The sequence below is a fragment of the Oncorhynchus gorbuscha genome, linkage group LG02 (genome assembly GCF_021184085.1).
Source record: "Oncorhynchus gorbuscha isolate QuinsamMale2020 ecotype Even-year linkage group LG02, OgorEven_v1.0, whole genome shotgun sequence".
NCBI lineage: Eukaryota > Metazoa > Chordata > Actinopteri > Salmoniformes > Salmonidae > Oncorhynchus > Oncorhynchus gorbuscha.
In genome coordinates this window covers 64,449,650-64,468,436 of record NC_060174.1, presented here as the reverse complement: position 1 = coordinate 64,468,436, position 18,787 = coordinate 64,449,650, and the positions used below count along the sequence as shown (strand labels likewise).

The 18,787-nt window shown below is 48.8% G+C and overlaps 1 protein-coding gene across 2 annotated transcripts in view; it reads left to right on the top strand.

The window, feature by feature from the left end:
* Positions 1-18,787, top strand: part of LOC124007136 (ephrin type-B receptor 4a-like) — a 40,155-nt gene that overhangs the window by 13,970 nt on the left and 7,398 nt on the right. For both annotated transcript variants that reach the window (XM_046317474.1, XM_046317467.1), the window contains exons 2-8: positions 2,934-3,004; positions 3,186-3,467; positions 4,889-5,279; positions 13,457-13,609; positions 16,410-16,745; positions 16,873-16,997; positions 17,530-17,704. In XM_046317474.1, the coding sequence (XP_046173430.1) occupies positions 2,934-3,004; positions 3,186-3,467; positions 4,889-5,279; positions 13,457-13,609; positions 16,410-16,745; positions 16,873-16,997; positions 17,530-17,704 (1,533 nt within the window). The remainder of the gene's footprint in view (positions 1-2,933; positions 3,005-3,185; positions 3,468-4,888; positions 5,280-13,456; positions 13,610-16,409; positions 16,746-16,872; positions 16,998-17,529; positions 17,705-18,787) is intronic.

Here is an 18,787-nt window from a genome sequence, read left to right as displayed (position 1 = left end):
CTTTCACCTGGATTCACCTGGTCAGTCTGTCATGGAAAGAGCAGGTGTTCCTAATGTTTTGTCCACTCAGAGTCGTAAAACACTCAGACAGACACATGCATGCTGTCTCATAAAACATAATGATAGTTCAGTGGTAAACAGTGATTACACACCTCATACTCACCACACACTCGCCTCATACTCACATGGCTGGCGTAACCGGCTGTGCCTGGAGGGGGCTGACAGTTGTGTTTCCGCTGCTCCTTATGATTGATCCTCATAGGACATCAGTAGGAGTAGGTTAGGGATGGCACAGTGTGTGTGTGTGCGCGTGACTCCCATTTTATAGTGGCACACCAGTTACCACCATGAAGACGTTGTGTAATTTGGTTTCCTGTGAATTTGAGGCAGAACACACAATGGGGAAACACCGGGTGAGATTGTGTTTTCTTCAACACGCCATCTCCACCTCACCACCATGCCTTCCCATTCCTCCATCTCCACCTCACCACCATGCCTTCCCATTCCTCCATTTCCACCTCACCACCATGTCTTCCCATTCCTCCATTTCCACCTCACCACCATGCCTTCCCATTCCTCCATTTCCACCTCACCACCATGCCTTCCCATTCCTCCATTTCCACCTCACCACCATGCCTTCCCATTCCTCCATTTCCACCTCACCACCATGCCTTCCCATTCCTCCATTTCCACCTCACCACCATGCCTTCCCATTCCTCCATTGCCACCTCACCACCATGCCTTCCCATTCCTCCATTTCCACCTCACCACCATGCCTTCCCATTCCTCCATTTCCACCTCACCACCATGCCTTCCCATTCCTCCATTTCCACCTCACCACCATGCCTTCCCATTCCTCCATTTCCACCTCACCACCATGCCTTCCCATTCCTCCATTTCCACCTCACCACCATGCCTTCCCATTCCTCCATTTCCACCTCACCACCATGCCTTCCCATTCCTCCATTTCCATTTCACCACCATGCCTTCCCATTCCTCCATCTCCACCTCACCACCATGCGTTCCCATTCCTCCATTTCCACCTCGCCACCATGCCTTCCCATTCCTCCATCTCCACCTCACCACCATGCCTTCCCATTCCTCCATCTCCACCTCACCACCATGCCTTTCCATTCCTCCATCTCCACCTCACCACCATGCCTTTCCATTCCTCCATCTCCACCTCACCACCATGCCTTTCCATTCCTCCATCTCCACCTCACCACCATGCCTTCCCATTCCTCCATCTCCACCTCACCACCATGCCTTCCCATTCCTCCATTGGATTTACACTTGTTCCACTCCTGTCTGAAGCTGAGAGCGACCCTGCTCCCCCTTAACCCCTCATCTCCCTCTCTCCTTGCCCCATGGGTGTCCATTTCTTAATTCTGGCTGTTGGACTGTGCTTATCAGCCCTCTGCAGCCTGCTACTACCAGGGAAGGATGGGAGAGAGAGAGTGGTAAAGATAAGGAGGGGAAACAGGAGGGAGGGAGGGAGGGAGACGTCAGGGCTCTCAGGGACTGTCAATGGAGATGGAGAGAGTGAGCGATATGGATAGAGGGACAGGGAGAAGTGTTTGGCTTGTCAGAGACAGGGGGGGGGGGCTGTTAAAGGGCACATTGTATCAAATGTGCCTCAGTGTAAATGACAGTCTGTCAAACCTGCAGGTTTCATATCAGCCTATCAGAATTATTGATGGCGTGGCGCTGTTCTGTTCTAAACACAGCTGACCCAGAAAACAGACAAGTGATAGAAAACTTTCATTCTGTCTTTCCAAAAGCAGACTGTGCCAGAGAGTAGGGTGCACTAAGATAGATAGAAATAATTCCCTCACGAGGCAGAGGGAGGGTGGGGTGAGAGAGAGAAGGAACGGAGGACAGAAGAGAGAGAAGTTAGTATCTGTGCACACCGAGGACATGTATTAATAGATCAAAGGAAGCCTGGTAGTGGGGAGATGATGTGGGCACGGCTGGGGATGGTCATGTGACCATCTTACCTGCAGACAGCCTGACCCCTTAGAAGGACCCCTGCAAGGAAACCCCTTAGGGACGGACAGACTCTAAAAACACACCACTGAGATTCTGATGGAAGGAAACCTCGTTCCATCAATAAGTCATGGGCGGACCACAATGCAGCAAAGAGCCAATCTACCGAGGGACGTCTGGGGGGGGGGGGGGGCATTTTCGCAGGAAAAGAAATCATTTCAGCTCCGCTTGCCTGTGACATTTCTGCATTGTTCCAGTTCCGGGCCCCAGTCCGTATTGAATTACTCAATCATAGCAGAACAGTTCTTGGCTGTTAGGGACCTGGCAGTCTGCCTACACTCCAGGAGATTACGCAGAATTAATTCATTTGTAACCATGGCTGGAGGGGTGTTGTTGTGCCGTAGGTGTATGCGCAAGACCAGTGTGTGTGTGTTTGTTGTGTGCGCGGGCATCCATGTGTCTATTGAGTTGCACATGTGCATTTCGAATATCCCCTTGTTCCCACAGCTTGTCCATATGTCCCCACCCTCTGCCCCTGAGAATAGAGAGGTTTCTCAGCAGGTTATTTTTTTAGCTAGAAACAAGGGGGGGGGGGCTTAGGACAGACCTGTATGGCACACTGACCGCAAACATGGAGGGGAGGGAGGGAGGGCTAAACAGAGCTAAAAGGCGAGGAAGAGAGCAGGGTCTATTTGGCTCAGGACTCAGTTGCTCCCTCTCTCTGTAGTGAATATATTTATCAACCGCCTCTCCCTCCCTCTTTACATTGAAGCGGAGCGTTTAGCGAGAGCCAGTTGAATGACACAGTTCTACTGCCTCAGTCAGTTGATCACGGTGAGCACCGGGAAAGTGTGTCTGTCCGTGTATCTCTGTGACGACTGTTAAAGTGTGTGAAGTGTCCTCCCCTGCGGTGTGTGTCCTCACATTTCTCGTGTCCGTCTTCACAGAGGTCCTGATGAACACCAGGACCGAGACTTCAGATCTCAGGTGGACCATCTACTCCCGTGACAACCCTCTGGTGCGTATACGGACCCCCAAACGTATTCTCTCTCTCTCTCTAGAAATAGGTCCATCCGATACTGGATCCTACCTTTGAACTCACTTTGTTCCTCATAAGTTTAGAATCTGTATGCCAACTGTATAACAATGTGCATTGATGGGCTTGCTATCTAAACATATTTTCCCCCCCACACACACAGTGGGAGGAGGTGAGTGGTCTGGACGAGGAGAACAACAGTGTGAGGACCAATCAGATCTGCCAGACGGATGGCTTGTCCAGCCATTGGCTGCGCAGCGGGCTGATCCAGCGGCGGGGAGCGTCCCAGGTGTACGTGGAGCTGCGCTTCACCATGATCGAGTGTTCGTCCAGTGTCACACACCACCGCAGCTGCAAGGAGACCTTCAACCTTTACTACTACCAGGCCGACTCTGACGAGGCTACACCCACTCACCCATCATGGATGGAGAACCCCTATACTAAGGTACACAGCTATTGTGTACACACATACACACACACGCACACATCAACACTCAGCAACACATTCCTCATGGATGAAGAACCTCTACACTAAGGTATACACACCAAGGGTTGGAACCAGGTCAGGGAACAGAACCGAAAACTGGAAAATAACTAAATTATTTGAGGAACAGAATCAGAATCAGAAACAAAAGTGATCTATACTGTTCCGGAACAGAAACTTTATTTTTTAAAGCATGGGAACTGGTTAATAATGTTCGTTTTTTTTCCAGTTCCACGAAAATCGCAAAAAAAAGCACCTATGTAAAGCCCTCACTCTATTCCAGTGTCTGCCTGCCAGCTGGAAATCTTTTGTGTGTGTGTGTGTGTGTGTGTGTGTGTGTGTGTGTGTGTGTGTGTGTGTGTGTGTGTGTGTGTGTGTGTGTGTGTGTGTGTGTGTGTGTGTGTGTGTGTGTGTGTGTGTGTGTGTGTGTGTGTGTGTGTGTGTGTGTGTGTGTGTGTGTGTGTGTACCGTAAGTTACCTGCCCCTCCCATCTGAAACATAGGTTACTGTAGCCTACTGACATCATTACAAGCATGATTCAGAAATTGGGGAGAGATGTTTAAAGGAATGGATTAACTTTTTCAAGGCCAGTTAAGGATATTATAGTTATCATGTTTCACATTGGATTTATGAATTGTGTTTAATTCTAGCGCTGCTCTAAAAAAAACACAAAGCTTGTTAGCTCTGGTCCACCTTTAAACCAACTCGGAAGTTCAAAGACACTCAAAGTTCCTGCATAGAAGCCGCTCTTCCGTAGATATCATTCTGTGGGCCTAATTCAGATCAGGCATGTCATGACAAGATGTCCGCCGCTGCAAGGCAAGCTTCCCCCATCCTCTCTCCTCACCCGCAAAATATGTCAGTCGCATCTCACGCCCTACATTGTGACTGGCAGCACAGTTTGTGTGTTTGCCTTTCGTTATGATTAAACCATGTTGTTACGGTGAAATACAATTAGCTCTTAGCGACTTTCCTATACAGATTAAATCGCTTACCCGCTCAATAGCCAGTTACTCTGTCTGCGCTTATTGGGGAAGTCATTTAATGTCGAGCTAAAGAAAATGAAAAAACGATTTCGAAGGTTTAAAAAGGAAAGGAATATTAAACTGTACTTTTGGGTCTCGAACCGGTTCAGAACTTATTTTTTCTGGTCAGAACAGTGCAAAAAAATGACGGTTCTGTTCAGAACGAAACGTTTTGGGAAACAATTTTGGTTCCACACACAGCTGCTCTACACACACCGACATACACAGATATACACGCCCGTTATGGATGAAATCCACTGGAATGTGAGTAGGCTGTTGGGATGTTGGATACCATGTAGAGATATTACTTCCTGTGTTTGTGTTGACCACCTGCCTCTCCCTCCTGTCATCCTGTAGGTGGACACAGTGGCAGCAGACTTCCTGCTGAGGAAGGGCGGGGAGCGTAAGTTCAATGTGAAGACCCTGCGGCTGGGGCCTCTGTCTAAGAGGGGCTTCTACCTGGCCTTCCAGGCACAGGGAGCCTGCATGGCCCTGCTGTCTGTCAGGGTGTTCTTCAAGAAGTGTCCCGCCCTGGTCAGCTCCCTGTCCTCCTTCCCTGAGACCGTGCCCCGTACCCTCGTACAGGAGGCCCAGGGTGTGTGTGTGGACAACGCCGCCCAGCAGGGTCCCCGGCCACGCCCTCCCAAACTCTTCTGTGGAGAGGACGGCCAGTGGGTGGGCCAGCCCACTACCTCCTGTGGCTGTCTGTCCGGATATGAGCCCGCTGATGGACACAGCCGCTGCTCAGGTGAGAGGAAAGGGGAGGTGAGGGGGGAGACGAGGGGAGTAATGCCGTCTCATCAGTTTAGTTGAAATCTATTCTGTCTGTCCTTTCACACTCACACAGAGTTGATGCCTAAACAATGAAACAATGGAGAAGTGGCCGGGTGGGGGTTGGAGGGCGGGGGACAAGAGAGAAGTGGCTTACAGAAGCAGTATTAACCGGGAGTGTTGTGGTGGGGCAGGTTAAAGCCTGGGGGACCGAGGGAGGTCAGGGGGAGCAGGGGAAAAGGTTAGAGGTGAGGGCGGTGTCACAGGGCTGGGCGGCTGAGGGTGGCGCTGAGGACATGTCAGGACTGGTTGTCAGACAGACCCAGTGAATCAGCCATGAATGGAGGGGAAGAGAGGAGGGAGGCAAAGAGAGGAGGGAGGGAAAGAAGAAGGAGGGAAAGAGAAGAAGGAGGGAAAGAGAGGAGGGAGGAGAAGAGAGGAGGGAGGAAAGAGAAGAATGAGGGAAAGAGAGGAGGGAGGGAAAGAGAGGAGGGAGGGAAAGAGAGGAAGGAGGGAAGGAGAGGAGGGAGGGAAAGAGAGGAGGGAGGGAAAGAGAAGGAGGGAAAGAGAGGAGGGAGGGAAAGAGAAGGAAGAGGGAAAGAGAAGAAGGAGGGAAAGAGAAGAAGGAGGGAAAGAGAGGAGGGAGGGAAAGAGAGGAGGGAGGGAAAGAGAGGAGGGAGGGAAAGAGAGGAGGGAGGGAAAGAGAAGGAGGGAGGGAAAGAGGGAAGGGAAAGGGAGGGAAAGAGAAGGAGGGAGGGAAAGAGAAGGAAGGAAGGAGGGAAGAAGAGGAGGGAGGAGGGGGAAGAAGAGGAGGGAGGGAAAGAGAGGAGGGAGGGAAAGAGAGGAGGGAGGGAAAGAGAAGGAGGGAGGGAAAGAGAGAAAGGAGGGAAGAAGAGGAGGGAGGGAAAGAGAGGAGGGAGGGAAAGAGAATAAGGAGGGAAAGAGAGGAGGGAGGGAAAGAGAAGGAGGAGGGAAAGAGAGGAGGGAGGGAAAGAGAGAAAGGAGGGAAAGAGAGGAAGGAGGGAAAGGAGAGGAGGGAGGGAAAGGGAGGAGGGAGGGAAAGAGAATAAGGAGGGAAAGAGAGGAGGGAGGGAAAGAGAGGAAGGAGAGAAAGAGAGGAGGGAGGGGAAGAGAGAAGGGAGGGGAAGGGAAGAGAGGAGGGAGGGAAAGAGAGGAGGGAGGAAAAGAGGGGGGGAGAGAAGGAAAGAGAGAAAGGAGGGAAAGAGAGGAGGGAGGGGAAGAGAGAAAGGAGGGGAAGAGAGGAGGGAGGGAAAGAGAGGAGGGAGGGAAAGAGAAGGAGGGAGGGAAAGAGAGGAGGGAGGGAGAGGATGGAGGGAAAGAGAGGATGGAGGGAAAGAGAAGGAGGGAAAGAGAGGAAGGAGGGAAGGAGAGGAGGGAGGGAAAGGGAGGAGGGAGGGAAAGAGAGGAGGGAGGGAAAGAGAATAAGGAGGGAAAGAGAGGAAGGGGAGAAAGAGAGGAGAGAGGGAAAGAGAAGGAGGGAAAGAGAGGAGGGAGGGAAAGAGAGGAGGGAGGGAAAGAGAAGGAGGAGGGAAAGAGAGGAGGGAGGGAAAGAGAGAAGGGAGGGAAAGAGACGAGGGAGGGAAAGAGAAGGAGGGAGGGAAAGAGAATGAGGGAAAGAGAGAAAGGAGGGAAAGAGAGGAAGGAGGGAAAGAGAGGAGGGAGGGAAAGAGAATAAGGAGGGAAAGAGAGGAAGAGAGGAGGGAGGGGAAGGAGGGAAAGAGAGGAGGGAGGGGAGGGAAAGAGAGGAGGGAGGGAAAGAGGGGGGGAGAGGAGAGAAGGAAAGAGAGAAAGGAGGGAAAGAGAGGAGGGAGGGGAAGAGAGGAAGAAGGGGAAGGGAAGAGAGGAGGGAAATGGAGAAAGGAGGGAAAGAAGGAGGGAAAGAGAGGAAGGAGGGAAGGAGAGGAGGGAGGGAAAGAGAATAAGGAGGGAAAGAGAAGGAGGGAAAGAGAGGAGGGAGGGAAAGAGAAGGAGGAGGGAAAGAGAGGAGGGAGGGAAAGAGAGGAGGGAGGGAAAGAGAAGAAGGAGGGAAAGAGAGGAGGGAGGGAAAGGGAGAGAGGGAGGGGAAAGAGAAGGAGGGAAAGAGAGAAAGGAGGGAAAGAGAGGAAGGAGAGGAGGGAGGGAAAGGGAGGAGGGAGGGAAAGAGAGGAGGGAGGGAAAGAGAGGAAGGAGGGAAAGAGAGGAAAGAGAGGAGGGAGGGAAAGAGAGGAGGGAGGGAAAGAGGGGAGGGAGGGAAAGAGAAGGAGGAGGGAAAGAGAGGAGGGAGGGAAAGAGAGGGAGGGAAAGAGAGGAGGGAGGGAAAGAGAATAAGGAGGGAAAGAGAATAAGGAGGGAAAGAGAATAAGGAGGGAAAGAGAGGAGGGAGGGAAAGAGAGGAGGGAGGGGAAGGAGGGAAAGAGAGGAGGGAGGGGAAGAGAGGAGGGAGGGAAAGAGAGGAGGGAGGGAAAGGGGGGAGAGGAGAGAAGGAAAGAGAGAAAGGAGGGAAAGAGAGGAGGGAGGGGAAGAGAGAAAGGAGGGGAAGAGAGGAGGGAGGGGAAGAGAGGAAGAAGGGGAAGGGAAGAGAGGAGGGAAATGGAGAAAGGAGGGAAAGAGGAGGGAGAGGAAGGAGGGAAAGAGAGGGTGGAGGGGAAGAGAGGAAGAAGGGGAAGGGAAGAGAGGAGGGAGGGAAAGAGAGGAGGGAGGGGAAGAGAGGAGGGAGGAGAAGACGGAGGGAGGAGAAGAGAGGAGGGAGGGAAAGAGAGGAGGGAGGGAAAGAGAGAAAGGAGGAGAAGAGAGGAGGGAGTGGAAGAGAGGAGGGAAGGAAAGAGATGAGGGCGGGAAACAGAGGAGGAGGGGAAGAGAGGAGGGAGGTTGCAGGTAAAGATTCTTCCATTACCAGTACATGGAAGCCAATCTGACAACAGAGAGAAGCAGGGAGTATTCTCTCTGGGGAGGGACAACTCTCCTAATGAGTCAAATTATCCATGTACACACACACACACACATTCACAGGTGGAGAGAGACAGATGGACAGAAAAGTGGATAGTGTATAATGAAAAGCCAAATGTTTTACTCAAGCCTCTTGTTTGAAGAGAAGAAAAAAAGTATGAAAATGTGTGCACTCACTACACTCACTACTCTGGATAAGAGTGACTCTCCTGAATGACTCAACTGGAATGTTCTGATGTTCTATCGTACGTTTCAGTGGTTAGATACTTTTGCAGCTCTGACAAGGAGTTGCTCATGAGCCAAAACAGCCACACTCAGCAGGTCATTACAGGCACTCCGCATCATTGCAGATGACTGAAAATGTTGGAGAAGAGCTCATACAGGCAGTAATAGAGCTCTGCCAAGCTAACGCCAGCACGCACACTGGTACGCACACACACAGTGCAGGACACTTCTCTTCCTCATGTCTGTGTGCCTGTGTGTCTGTGTGTGAAATGGGCCTCCACCCCTATCTCCCACTCCCCCCTGGAGAAATGTAAAGGGAAGGTCACAATAGGGTCACATTCCACACTCTGTGCTTTAAGAAGAATGGGAACACTCTCTCTTCATCTCTCTCTCTCTCTCTCTCTCACACACACACACTTTGTCTCTCTCACATGCTACTGCCTCAGTAGCACTTGTCTGCACAATGACATTAGCATGCACACACAGCCAAGTATATACAGTGGGGCAAAAAAGTATTTAGTCAGCCACCAATTGTGCAAGTTCTCCCACTTAAAAAGATGAGAGAGGCCTGTAATTTTTATCATAGATACACTTCAACTATGAAAAAAATTATTTGGTCAATAACAAAAGTTTATCTCAATACTTTGTTATATACCCTTTGTTGGCAATGACAGAGGTCAAACGTTTTCTGTAAGCCTTCACAAGGATTTCACACACTGTTGATGGTACTTTGGCCCATTCTTCCATGCAGATCTCCCCTAGAGCAGTGATTTTTTGGGGGCTGTTGTTGGGCAACGCGGACTTTCAACTCCCTCCAAAGATTTTCTATGGGGTTGAGATCTGGAGACTGGCTAGGCCACTCCAGGACCTTGAAATGCTTCTCACGAAGCCACTCCTTCGTTGCTCGGGCGGTGTGTTTGGGATCATTGTCATGCTGAAAGACCCAGCCACGTTTCATCTTCAATGCCCTTGCTGATGGAAGGAGGTTTTCACTCAAAATCTCACGATACATGGCCCCATTCATTCTTTCCTTTACACGGATCAGTCGTCCTGGTCCCTTTTCAGAAAAATAGCCCCAAAGCATGATGTTTCCACCCCCATGCTTCACAGTAGGTATGGTGTTCTTTGGATGCAACTCAGCATTCTTTTTCCTCCAAACACGACGAGTTGAGTTCTTACCAAAAATGTAGATTTTGGTTTCATCTGACCATATGACATTCTCCCAATCTTCTTCTGGATCATCCAAATGCTCTCTAGCAAACTTGAGACGGGCCTGGACATGTACTTGCTTAAGCAGGGGGACACGTCTGGCACTGCAGGATTTGAGCCCCTGGCGGCGTAGTGTGTTACTGATGGTAGGCTTTGTTACTTTGGTCCCAGCTCTCTGCAGGTCATTCACTAGGTCCCCCCGTGTGGTTCTGGGATTTTTGTTCACCGTTCTTGTGATCATTTTGACCCCACGGGGTGAGATCTTGCGTGGAGCCCCAGATTGAGGGAGATTATCAGTGGTCTTGTATGTCTTCCATTTCCTAATAATTGCTCCCACAGTTGGTTTCTTCAAACCAAGCTGCTTACCTATTGCAGATTCAGTCTTCCCAGCCTGGTGCAGGTCTACAATTTTGTTTCTGGTGTCCTTTGACAGCTCTTTGGTCTTGGCCATAGTGGAGTTTGGAGTGTGACTGTTTGAGGTTGTGGACAGGTGTCTTTTATACTGATAACAAGTTCAAACAGGTGCCATTAATACAGGTGACGAGTGGAGGGCAGAGGAGCCTCTTAAAGAAGAAGTTACAGGTCTGTGAGAGCCAGAAATCTTGCTTGTTTGTAGGTGACCAAATACTTATTTTCCACCATAATTTGCAAATAAAGTCATTAAAAATCCTACAATGTGATTTTCTGGATTTTTTTCCCTCATTTCGTCTGTAATAGTTGAAGTGTACCTATGATGAAAATTACAGGCCTCTCTCATCTTTTTAAGTGGGAGAACTTGCACAATTGGTGGCTGACTAAATACTTTTTTGCCCCACTGTAATTTAGCAGACAGTGTTTAACTAACTTCTGTTGCAGTCTTCTCGTTTTTCGCATCCCTCCCCACCAAAGAGGAAAGTGTGTCATTAAAGGCAGTGTGTGTGGGTTGATGTATGGAGAGTGTGCCATCGGTGGTGGTGGTGGTGGTGGTGGTGGTGGTGGGGCATAAAGCTCTTTAAGTCGCCCGGTTGGAGCCTATCTGTTAGCTATAAAACTCTCTCATCCCACCAGCAGCCAGCCAGTTAGAGGGTATTTACCAACGGCACTCTGATGCCTTATCTCTGACTCCTGTCTCTCTCTCCCTCTTTCTCTGTCTCCTTCTTTCTCTGTCTCTTCCTCTGTCTCCTTCTTTCTCTGTCTCTTTCTCTGTCTCTCTCTCTCTGTCTCCTTCTTTCTCTGTCTCTTCCTCTGTCTCCTTCTTTCTCTGTCTCCTTCTTTCTCTGTCTCTTCCTCTGTCTCCTTCTTTCTCTGTCTCTTTCTCTGTCTCTCTCTCTCTGTCTCTTCCTCTCTCCCTTTCCCTGTCTCTCTGTCTCCTTCTTTCTCTGTCTCTTTCTCTGTCTCTCCGTCTCTGTCTCCTTCTTTCTCTGTCTCTTCCTCTGTCTCCTTCTTTCTCTGTCTCTCTCTCTGTCTCCTTCTTTCTCTGTCTCTTTCTCTGTCTCCTTCTTTCTCTGTCTCTTGCTCTGTCTCTCTCTCTGTCTCTCACTCCCTCTTTCTCTGTCTCCTTTCTCTGTCTCTTCCTCTGTCTCCTTCTTTCTCTGTCTCTTCCTCTGTCTCCTTCTTTCTCTGTCTCTTTCTTTGTCTATCTCCATCTTTCTCTGTCTTTCTTTGTCTCTCTCTTTCTGTCTCTCTCTCCCTCAGTCTCTGTCTCTTCTCTGTCTCATTCTTTCTGTCTTTTTCTCTGTCTCTCTCTTTCTCTGCCTCTCTCTGCCTCCCTCTTTCTCTCTCTCTCTTTCTCTGCCTCTCTCTTGTCTCCCTCTTTCTCGGTCTCTCTCTTTCTCTGCCTCTCTCTGCCTCCCTCTTTCTCTCTCTCTCTTTCTCTGCCTCTCTCTTGTCTCCCTCTTTCTCGGTCTCTCTCTTTCTCTGCCTCTCTCTGTCTTTCTCTGTCTCTGTCGGTCTCTGTTTCTCTTGGTCTCTGCCTCTGTGCGGCTTCGATGCTCCCTGGCGTCTGGTCACTGAGGTCGAGTCTGTTAGGAGAACTCTGAACCTCAGAGCAGCTCCACCTTCTGTCAAAAATGCCTTTTACTAAGATGCATTGTAGAGTCTGCTCAGTATCAGTGTAAGGATTCTTCTGTGATTCTTTGGAGATACTTATGTGTTGTGTCCGGTACCTGTTTGCACATGTTTTTAAGGCATGCGTTTCTATAGTACATGTGCTACTATTCAAAGGCCCTCTTCGCACACAATAGAGAGAGAGAGAGGGTGAAAGTTACACCGTCGTGTACACGGATAACAAAGAGAAAGTCTATTTATACTGTCTGGGAAAGGAAGGCCAGGGCCACTTGAATTGTAATGATGTCATCTTACTCAGCGATTAGGTTTGACGCGGGGCTTTTATGTAGCTTCCTGCCTGGATGAGTTAGCACCTTAACTGTTTAGCCTCTCTATTTGGTTAATGATAACTCGGCTCCAGGGAGTCGGAGACTGTTAGACAACCCGGCTTTGTATTAATCCTGTGCACAGTGTTTCCCCTATATTCATTTGGCAGCGGCGGGCCGCGGCTGCTCAAACTTTTCCGCCACTCCAAGAAATATGATATATATATGGTGAAATATGATCTAGATGATGGAATATGAAATATATGATGGAATATGGTTTTTAAAAATATAAATATTTTTGTGGAGGGTAAAACGTTGTCAGTGTAATCTTAATGGACTAAAAACAGGTATAATTATGTAGAAAATATAAAGGAGGTATATATTTTTTAATAAGATCATCTTTGAGAACGAATAATCACCTATGGATACTCAACCGTCACGAGAGAATCTGACATTTAAAAAATGTCATGGCATGGGGCCCCCCATTGATTTTGTTCTAACGTTTGAGTCACCCAGATAGCATAAGAACACGGCATAAGCTACAGGAGAAATGTTTAGAAATACACAAAATGTGCTTTTAAAACTGCAGATTTTCTCCCAGAAACTCTGAACTACCCATTAAACATAGACACTGTACAGGTGGAACAACAACCCAAAACTAGCTCTACCTAACGGCTGATGACTTGCATAACCGTGTTATTCCGTACAATAAAAATGCAGCGCGATGAAACCCAACTTTATTGTTCCTCATGGGGAAATGCAATTAGTCGATAACAACTTAAACTTCAGTCAAGTAGAGCAACGGCAGTTTGTTAGAAGTCTTTATCCATGGATGATGTGTGTATGTGATGTGATGATGATTCGTTGTCATACTGAGTGGGTGTTATGACTAATGTTTTAGGAGTCTGTTATTATTACCCAGTACTTCACAGGGGCTCACATAGCTCAAATTAGACCTTCAATATCCGCAAATGAATCCATATGATCCCCAGCTATGTATTTGATTAATTTCTGTAGCCGTTTATTTAAACAGAAAGTGAACAGAGCAGATATTACAATAACACACACACACACACACTTGCTGTGCCGGATCCCCCTCGCTGAATTCGCCCGGTGTGTCAGGGAGCGAGCCTGATTTATGGGCTGTTTACACTGAAGCCGGGTGTCCCGCCTGAGTCGAAGGATCAGAGGAGAGGCGAGCGCATTCACATTCATTTCATTGTGTTTATGTATCTTGGCGGTGATTAATGAGCGTTCCTGTACTGTTTGTCTTTTTTTAACATGCTTTTTGGCTCCCAACCCGACCTGCTATGATGGGACGCTATGCTGCCTGCGGTGTTGGTTTCTGGTGTTACGGTTGGTGGCGACGTTCAGGGCCGTACTAACTTTCCTTCTCCCCTCTCGCTCACCCTCGTCCTCTCAGCCTGTCCTGTGGGTCAGTTTAGGTCCGCCTCGGGGGGCCAGTGCCAGGCCTGTCCAGGGTTTAGCCATGCTATGGTGACGGGCTCACCTGTGTGTCAGTGTCGTCCAGGATACCTCCGCGCTGACTCGGACACCCCAGACACCCCCTGCACCAGTAAGTAGACACATTATTACACCAGTGGAGGTGTGATAATAATAATAATGACTGGAACGGAGCGAATGGATTCAAACACATGGAAACCACATGTTTGATGTATTGTCTTACCTTTATTTAACTAGGCAAGTCAGTTCAGAACAAATTATTATTTACAATGGCAGCCTAGGAACAGTGGGTTAACTGGTCTAGGAACAGTGGGTAGCTGCCTTGTTCAGGAGCAGAACGACAGATGTTTTACCTTGTCAGCTCGGGGAATCGATCTATCAACCTTTTGGTTACTGGCCCAACGCTCTAACCACTAGGCTACCCTGCCGCCCCATACATACTTAACCACTAGGCTACCCTGCCACCCCATACATACTCTAACCACTAGGCTACCCTGCCACCCCATACATACTCTAACCACTCAGGCTGCCACCCCATACATACTCTAACCACTAGGCTACCCTGCCACCCCATACATACTCTAACCACTAGGCTACCCTGCCACCCCATACATACTCTAACCACTAGGCTACCCTGCCACCCCATACATACTTAACCACTAGGCTACCCTGCCACCCCATACATACTTAACCACTAGGCTACCCTGCCACCCCATACATACTTAACCACTAGGCTACCCTGCCACCCCATACATACTCTAACCACTAGGCTACCCTGCCACCCCATACATACTTAACCACTAGGCTACCCTGCCACCCCATACATACTCTAACCACTAGGCTACCCTGCCACCCCATACATACTCTAACCACTAGGCTACCCTGCCACCCCATACATACTCTAACCACTAGGCTACCCTGCCGCCCCATACATACTCTAACCACTAGGCTACCCTGCCGCCCCATACATACTCTAACCACTAGGCTACCCTGCCGCCCCATACATACTCTAACCACTAGGCTACCCTGCCACCCCATACATACTCTAACCACTAGGCTACCCTGCCACCCCATACATACTCTAACCACTAGGCTACCCTGCCACCCCATACATACTCTAACCACTAGGCTACCCTGCCACACCATACATACTCTAACCACTAGGCTACCCTGCCACCCCATACATACTCTAACCACTAGGCTACCCTGCCGCCCCATACATACTCTAACCACTAGGCTACCCTGCCACCCCATACATACTCTAACCACTAGGCTACCCTGCCACCCCATACATACTCTAACCACTAGGCTACCCTGCCGCCGCCCCCATACATACTCTAACCACTAGGCTACCCTGCCACCCCATACATACTCTAACCACTAGGCTACCCTGCCACCCCATACATACTCTAACCACTAGGCTACCCTGCCGCCCCATACATACTCTAACCACTAGGCTACCCTGCCACCCCATACATACTCTAACCACTAGGCTACCCTGCCACCCCATACATACTCTAACCACTAGGCTACCCTGCCACCCCATACATACTCTAACCACTAGGCTACCCTGCCACCCCATACATACTCTAACCACTAGGCTACCCTGCCACCCCATACATACTCTAACCACTAGGCTACCCTGCCACCCCATACATACTCTAACCACTAGGCTACCCTGCCACCCCATACATACTCTAACCACTAGGCTACCCTGCCACCCCATACATACTCCACCCTCTATTTACTCTCCCCGGATACTCGTTCTCTGCGCTATTTTCTTTCACTTTCAACTTGTGTTTCTCTTGTTGCCCTCCCCCCTTTGTTGTCCCTCGCCCCTCTCCTATTTCTCTTCTCTGGCGTTGTGCTCAGCCCCTCTCACCTGCTCTGTGGCCTTTTGTCCCAGGGCTGAGAGTATTGAGATGCGGTTCCTTTGTAACGGGTGTAGAGCGGGGCGGAGCCTGGATGTCACTCCCAGGAAGGGAAGCGTTGATGGGTCGTGAGGGACACCTCAGTGTGGATTCAGGAATTTCAATTCAGCCACGTGTGATGTGTGAATTGGAGGCCTTTTGAATTGGGCACGCTCACTCAGAATGGCCGCAAAAGGAGTTCGCAAGGAACAGCAGTCTGAAACTCGTCTGAAGACTGAAACCCGTCGAGGACAAACAGAATTCCCCGTAGACTCTGCTAGCCTATTTAAATCACAGGTTAGATGACAGCTCTCCCTAATTAAGTCAGATAGTTGATTTATTTGACCACTCCAGATGTTTTGACTTAATCACAAGCCGTTTTTTCCCCTCATCCTAGATGTTGACGTAAATGAAACCTAAATTACAGCAGGCCGTTGCGATGGTACACAAATGCCTCCTACTTGAGGCCACCCAAAACCTCCCAGAGAGCATTATGGCGGATTTTACTAAGCACTACTATCACAGAAGCTGTAAATGGCCTAGCCACTGGCTCAATGACAAGGCACAGTCTCCTTAGCAGGAGCAGGAACTAATTCACACTGGCTGAGTGGCATTGCAATTGTGTTTCGCTTGGTTGGCAGCAATCACAATCCCCCTACTACAATCTTCAGCTGCTGATCATTATCATTTAAAATGTGGACGTGTGTAATTGGAGCACCAATTCAATTCTGCATCACAATGTTGTTTCCTGCTGTGCCCCTCAGCCTCTTGTCCCTGGTGGCTCCTCCAAACGCTAGCTGGAAATGTATCTGGGACATGATGAGTAGCATGCAAGCGATTTAATTGATAATGCAAATCTGAAACAGAGGGACTCTAATATGGCACATTGGGCCAGTAAAGTACCTTCTAATGGGAAATGTATTAGTACCTTTGTCTGATGAAATATTTGTGATTTCCTGATGTGGTGGTGTGTGACCCTCTCCTCTCCGCCCTGTCCTCCAGGACCCCCCTCTGCCCCGCGAAGCATCGTCACCCAGATTAACGACACCACGGTGACCCTAGAGTGGAGCGAGCCCCAGGACAGTGGTGGCCGGACTGACCTGAGCTACTCTGTGGAGTGTTCTCTGTGTGGGGCCCCCTGGGGCCCCTGCTCTCCCTGCGGGGACAGTGTCAGCTACCGGCCCTCTCAGCGTGGCCTGCTAGGCCGCAGGGTGGTGGTCTGGGGCCTCATGCCTCACACTACATACACCTTCTCTATCCAGGCCCTCAACGGGGTAACCCCGACCAACGGCAAGGGGGCACCCAGCGACAGTGTCAACATCACAACCAGTCACGACGGTGAGAGAGATAGAGACACAGAGAGGACGAGAGAAGGGTTTGTGGTTGGGGTCGTATGGTTAGAAGAGGCAGATTGAATGTTGTTTTTATCTTTTAATGCTGTTTCTTTGTGTTGGTCTGAGTGCAGTTCCAGTTCTGGTGTCTGTGATCAGGAAGAGTATCTCTACAGAGAGCAGTCTGACTCTCCACTGGTCAGTTCCAGCCCAGCTGCACTACACCATCCTGCAGTACCAGCTACGTTATTGTGAGACGGTGAGGATGACCAGACGCTCTGTCCTCCCACTGTTAAATACTCTAGCTCTGACTCACCTTAGGTCTTAGGGAGTTGACCGTTACATCTGTGTACATCACGCTGACCTCCCTCCCACTGGCCCAACCTGGCGCTCTTATCTGCTTTTGTTCTCCCACCATCCGTCTCTTCCTCCATCCCGCTCTCTCTCCGTCCCTCTCTCTCACTCCGTCCCTCTCTCACTCCGTCCCTCTCTCTCTCCGTCCCTCTCTCTCTCTCTCCGTCCCTCTCTCTCTCTCTCCGTCCCTCTCTCTCTCTCCGTCCCTCTCTCTCTCTCCGTCCCTCTCTCTCTCTCTCCGTCCCTCTCTCTCTCTCCGTCCCTCTCTCTCTCTCTCTGTCCCTCTCTCTCTCTCTGTCCCTCTCTCTCTCTCCGTCCCTCTCTCTCTTTCTCTCCGTCCCTCTCTCTCCGTCCCCCTCTCTCTCTCTCTCTCTCTCTCTCTCTCTCTCTCTCTCTCTCTCTCTCTCTCTCTCCGTCCCTCTCTCTCCGTCCTGCAGGAGCGTCGAGGTGAGGAGCAGGAGCAGTTGTGTAGCTACAGGGAGAGTGACAGTAACCAGGTGGTGCTGAGTGATCTCCGCAGGGCCACTCAGTATGAGGTGCAGGTCCGGGCTCGCACCATGGCCGGCTACGGCAGCTTCAGCCCAGCAGCCTCCTTCCGCACCATGCCTGACGGTAAGGAAAGGCCCAGCCTTCACTCTTTCAGTGAGGCCTATCCATATCCAGGCTCACAAAGTATTCTGGGGGTTTTCACTTTTTTTGTGTGTCCTTTCCGCCTTCTTGTTAATTTGCCAGATCACATTAGTTCATTAGTTACAACATTTGTTCATTAGTTACAACATTAGTTCATTAGTTACGACATTAGTTCATTAGTTACGACATTAGTTCATAGTTACAACATTAGTTTATTAGTTACGACATTAATTCATTGGTTACGACATTAGTTACAACATTAGTACTTTAGTTACGACATTAGTTCATTAGTTACGACATTAGTTCATTAGTTACGACATTAGTTCATTAGGTAAGACATTCTTTTTAGTTATACAACCTTTTTTTCTTTGCGTCTCAGACATTAGTTCATTAGTTACGACATTCGTTCATTAGTTACGACATTCGTTCATTAGTTACGACATTCATTCATTAGTTACGACATTCGTTCATTAGTTATGACATTCGTTCATTAGTTACGACATTCGTTCATTAGTTAAGACATTCGGTTCATTAGTTAAGACATTCAGTTCATTAGTTACAACTTTACTTCATTAGTTACAACATTAGTTCATTAGTTACAACATTAGTTCATTAGTTACAACATTAGTTCATTGGTTAGGACATAAGTTTGTTTGTTACGACATTAGTTCATTAGTTACAACATTAGTTAAGACATTCGGTTCATTAGTTAAGACATTTGTTTTAGTTACAACATTAGTTCATTAGTTACGACATTAGTTCATTAGTTACAACATTAGTTACGACATTAGTTCATTAGTTAAGACATTTGTTTTAGTTACAACATTAGTTCATTAGTTACGACATTAGTTCATTAGTTACAACATTAGTTCATTAGTTACAACATTAGTTCATTAGTTACGACATTAGTTCATTAGTTACGACATTAGTTCATTAGTTACAACATGAGTTCATTAGTTACAACATTAGTTCATTAGTTAAGACATTAATGAACTAATGTCTTAACTAATGAATCAGTCACAACATTTGTTAAATAGTTACAACATTTGTTCATTAGTTACGACA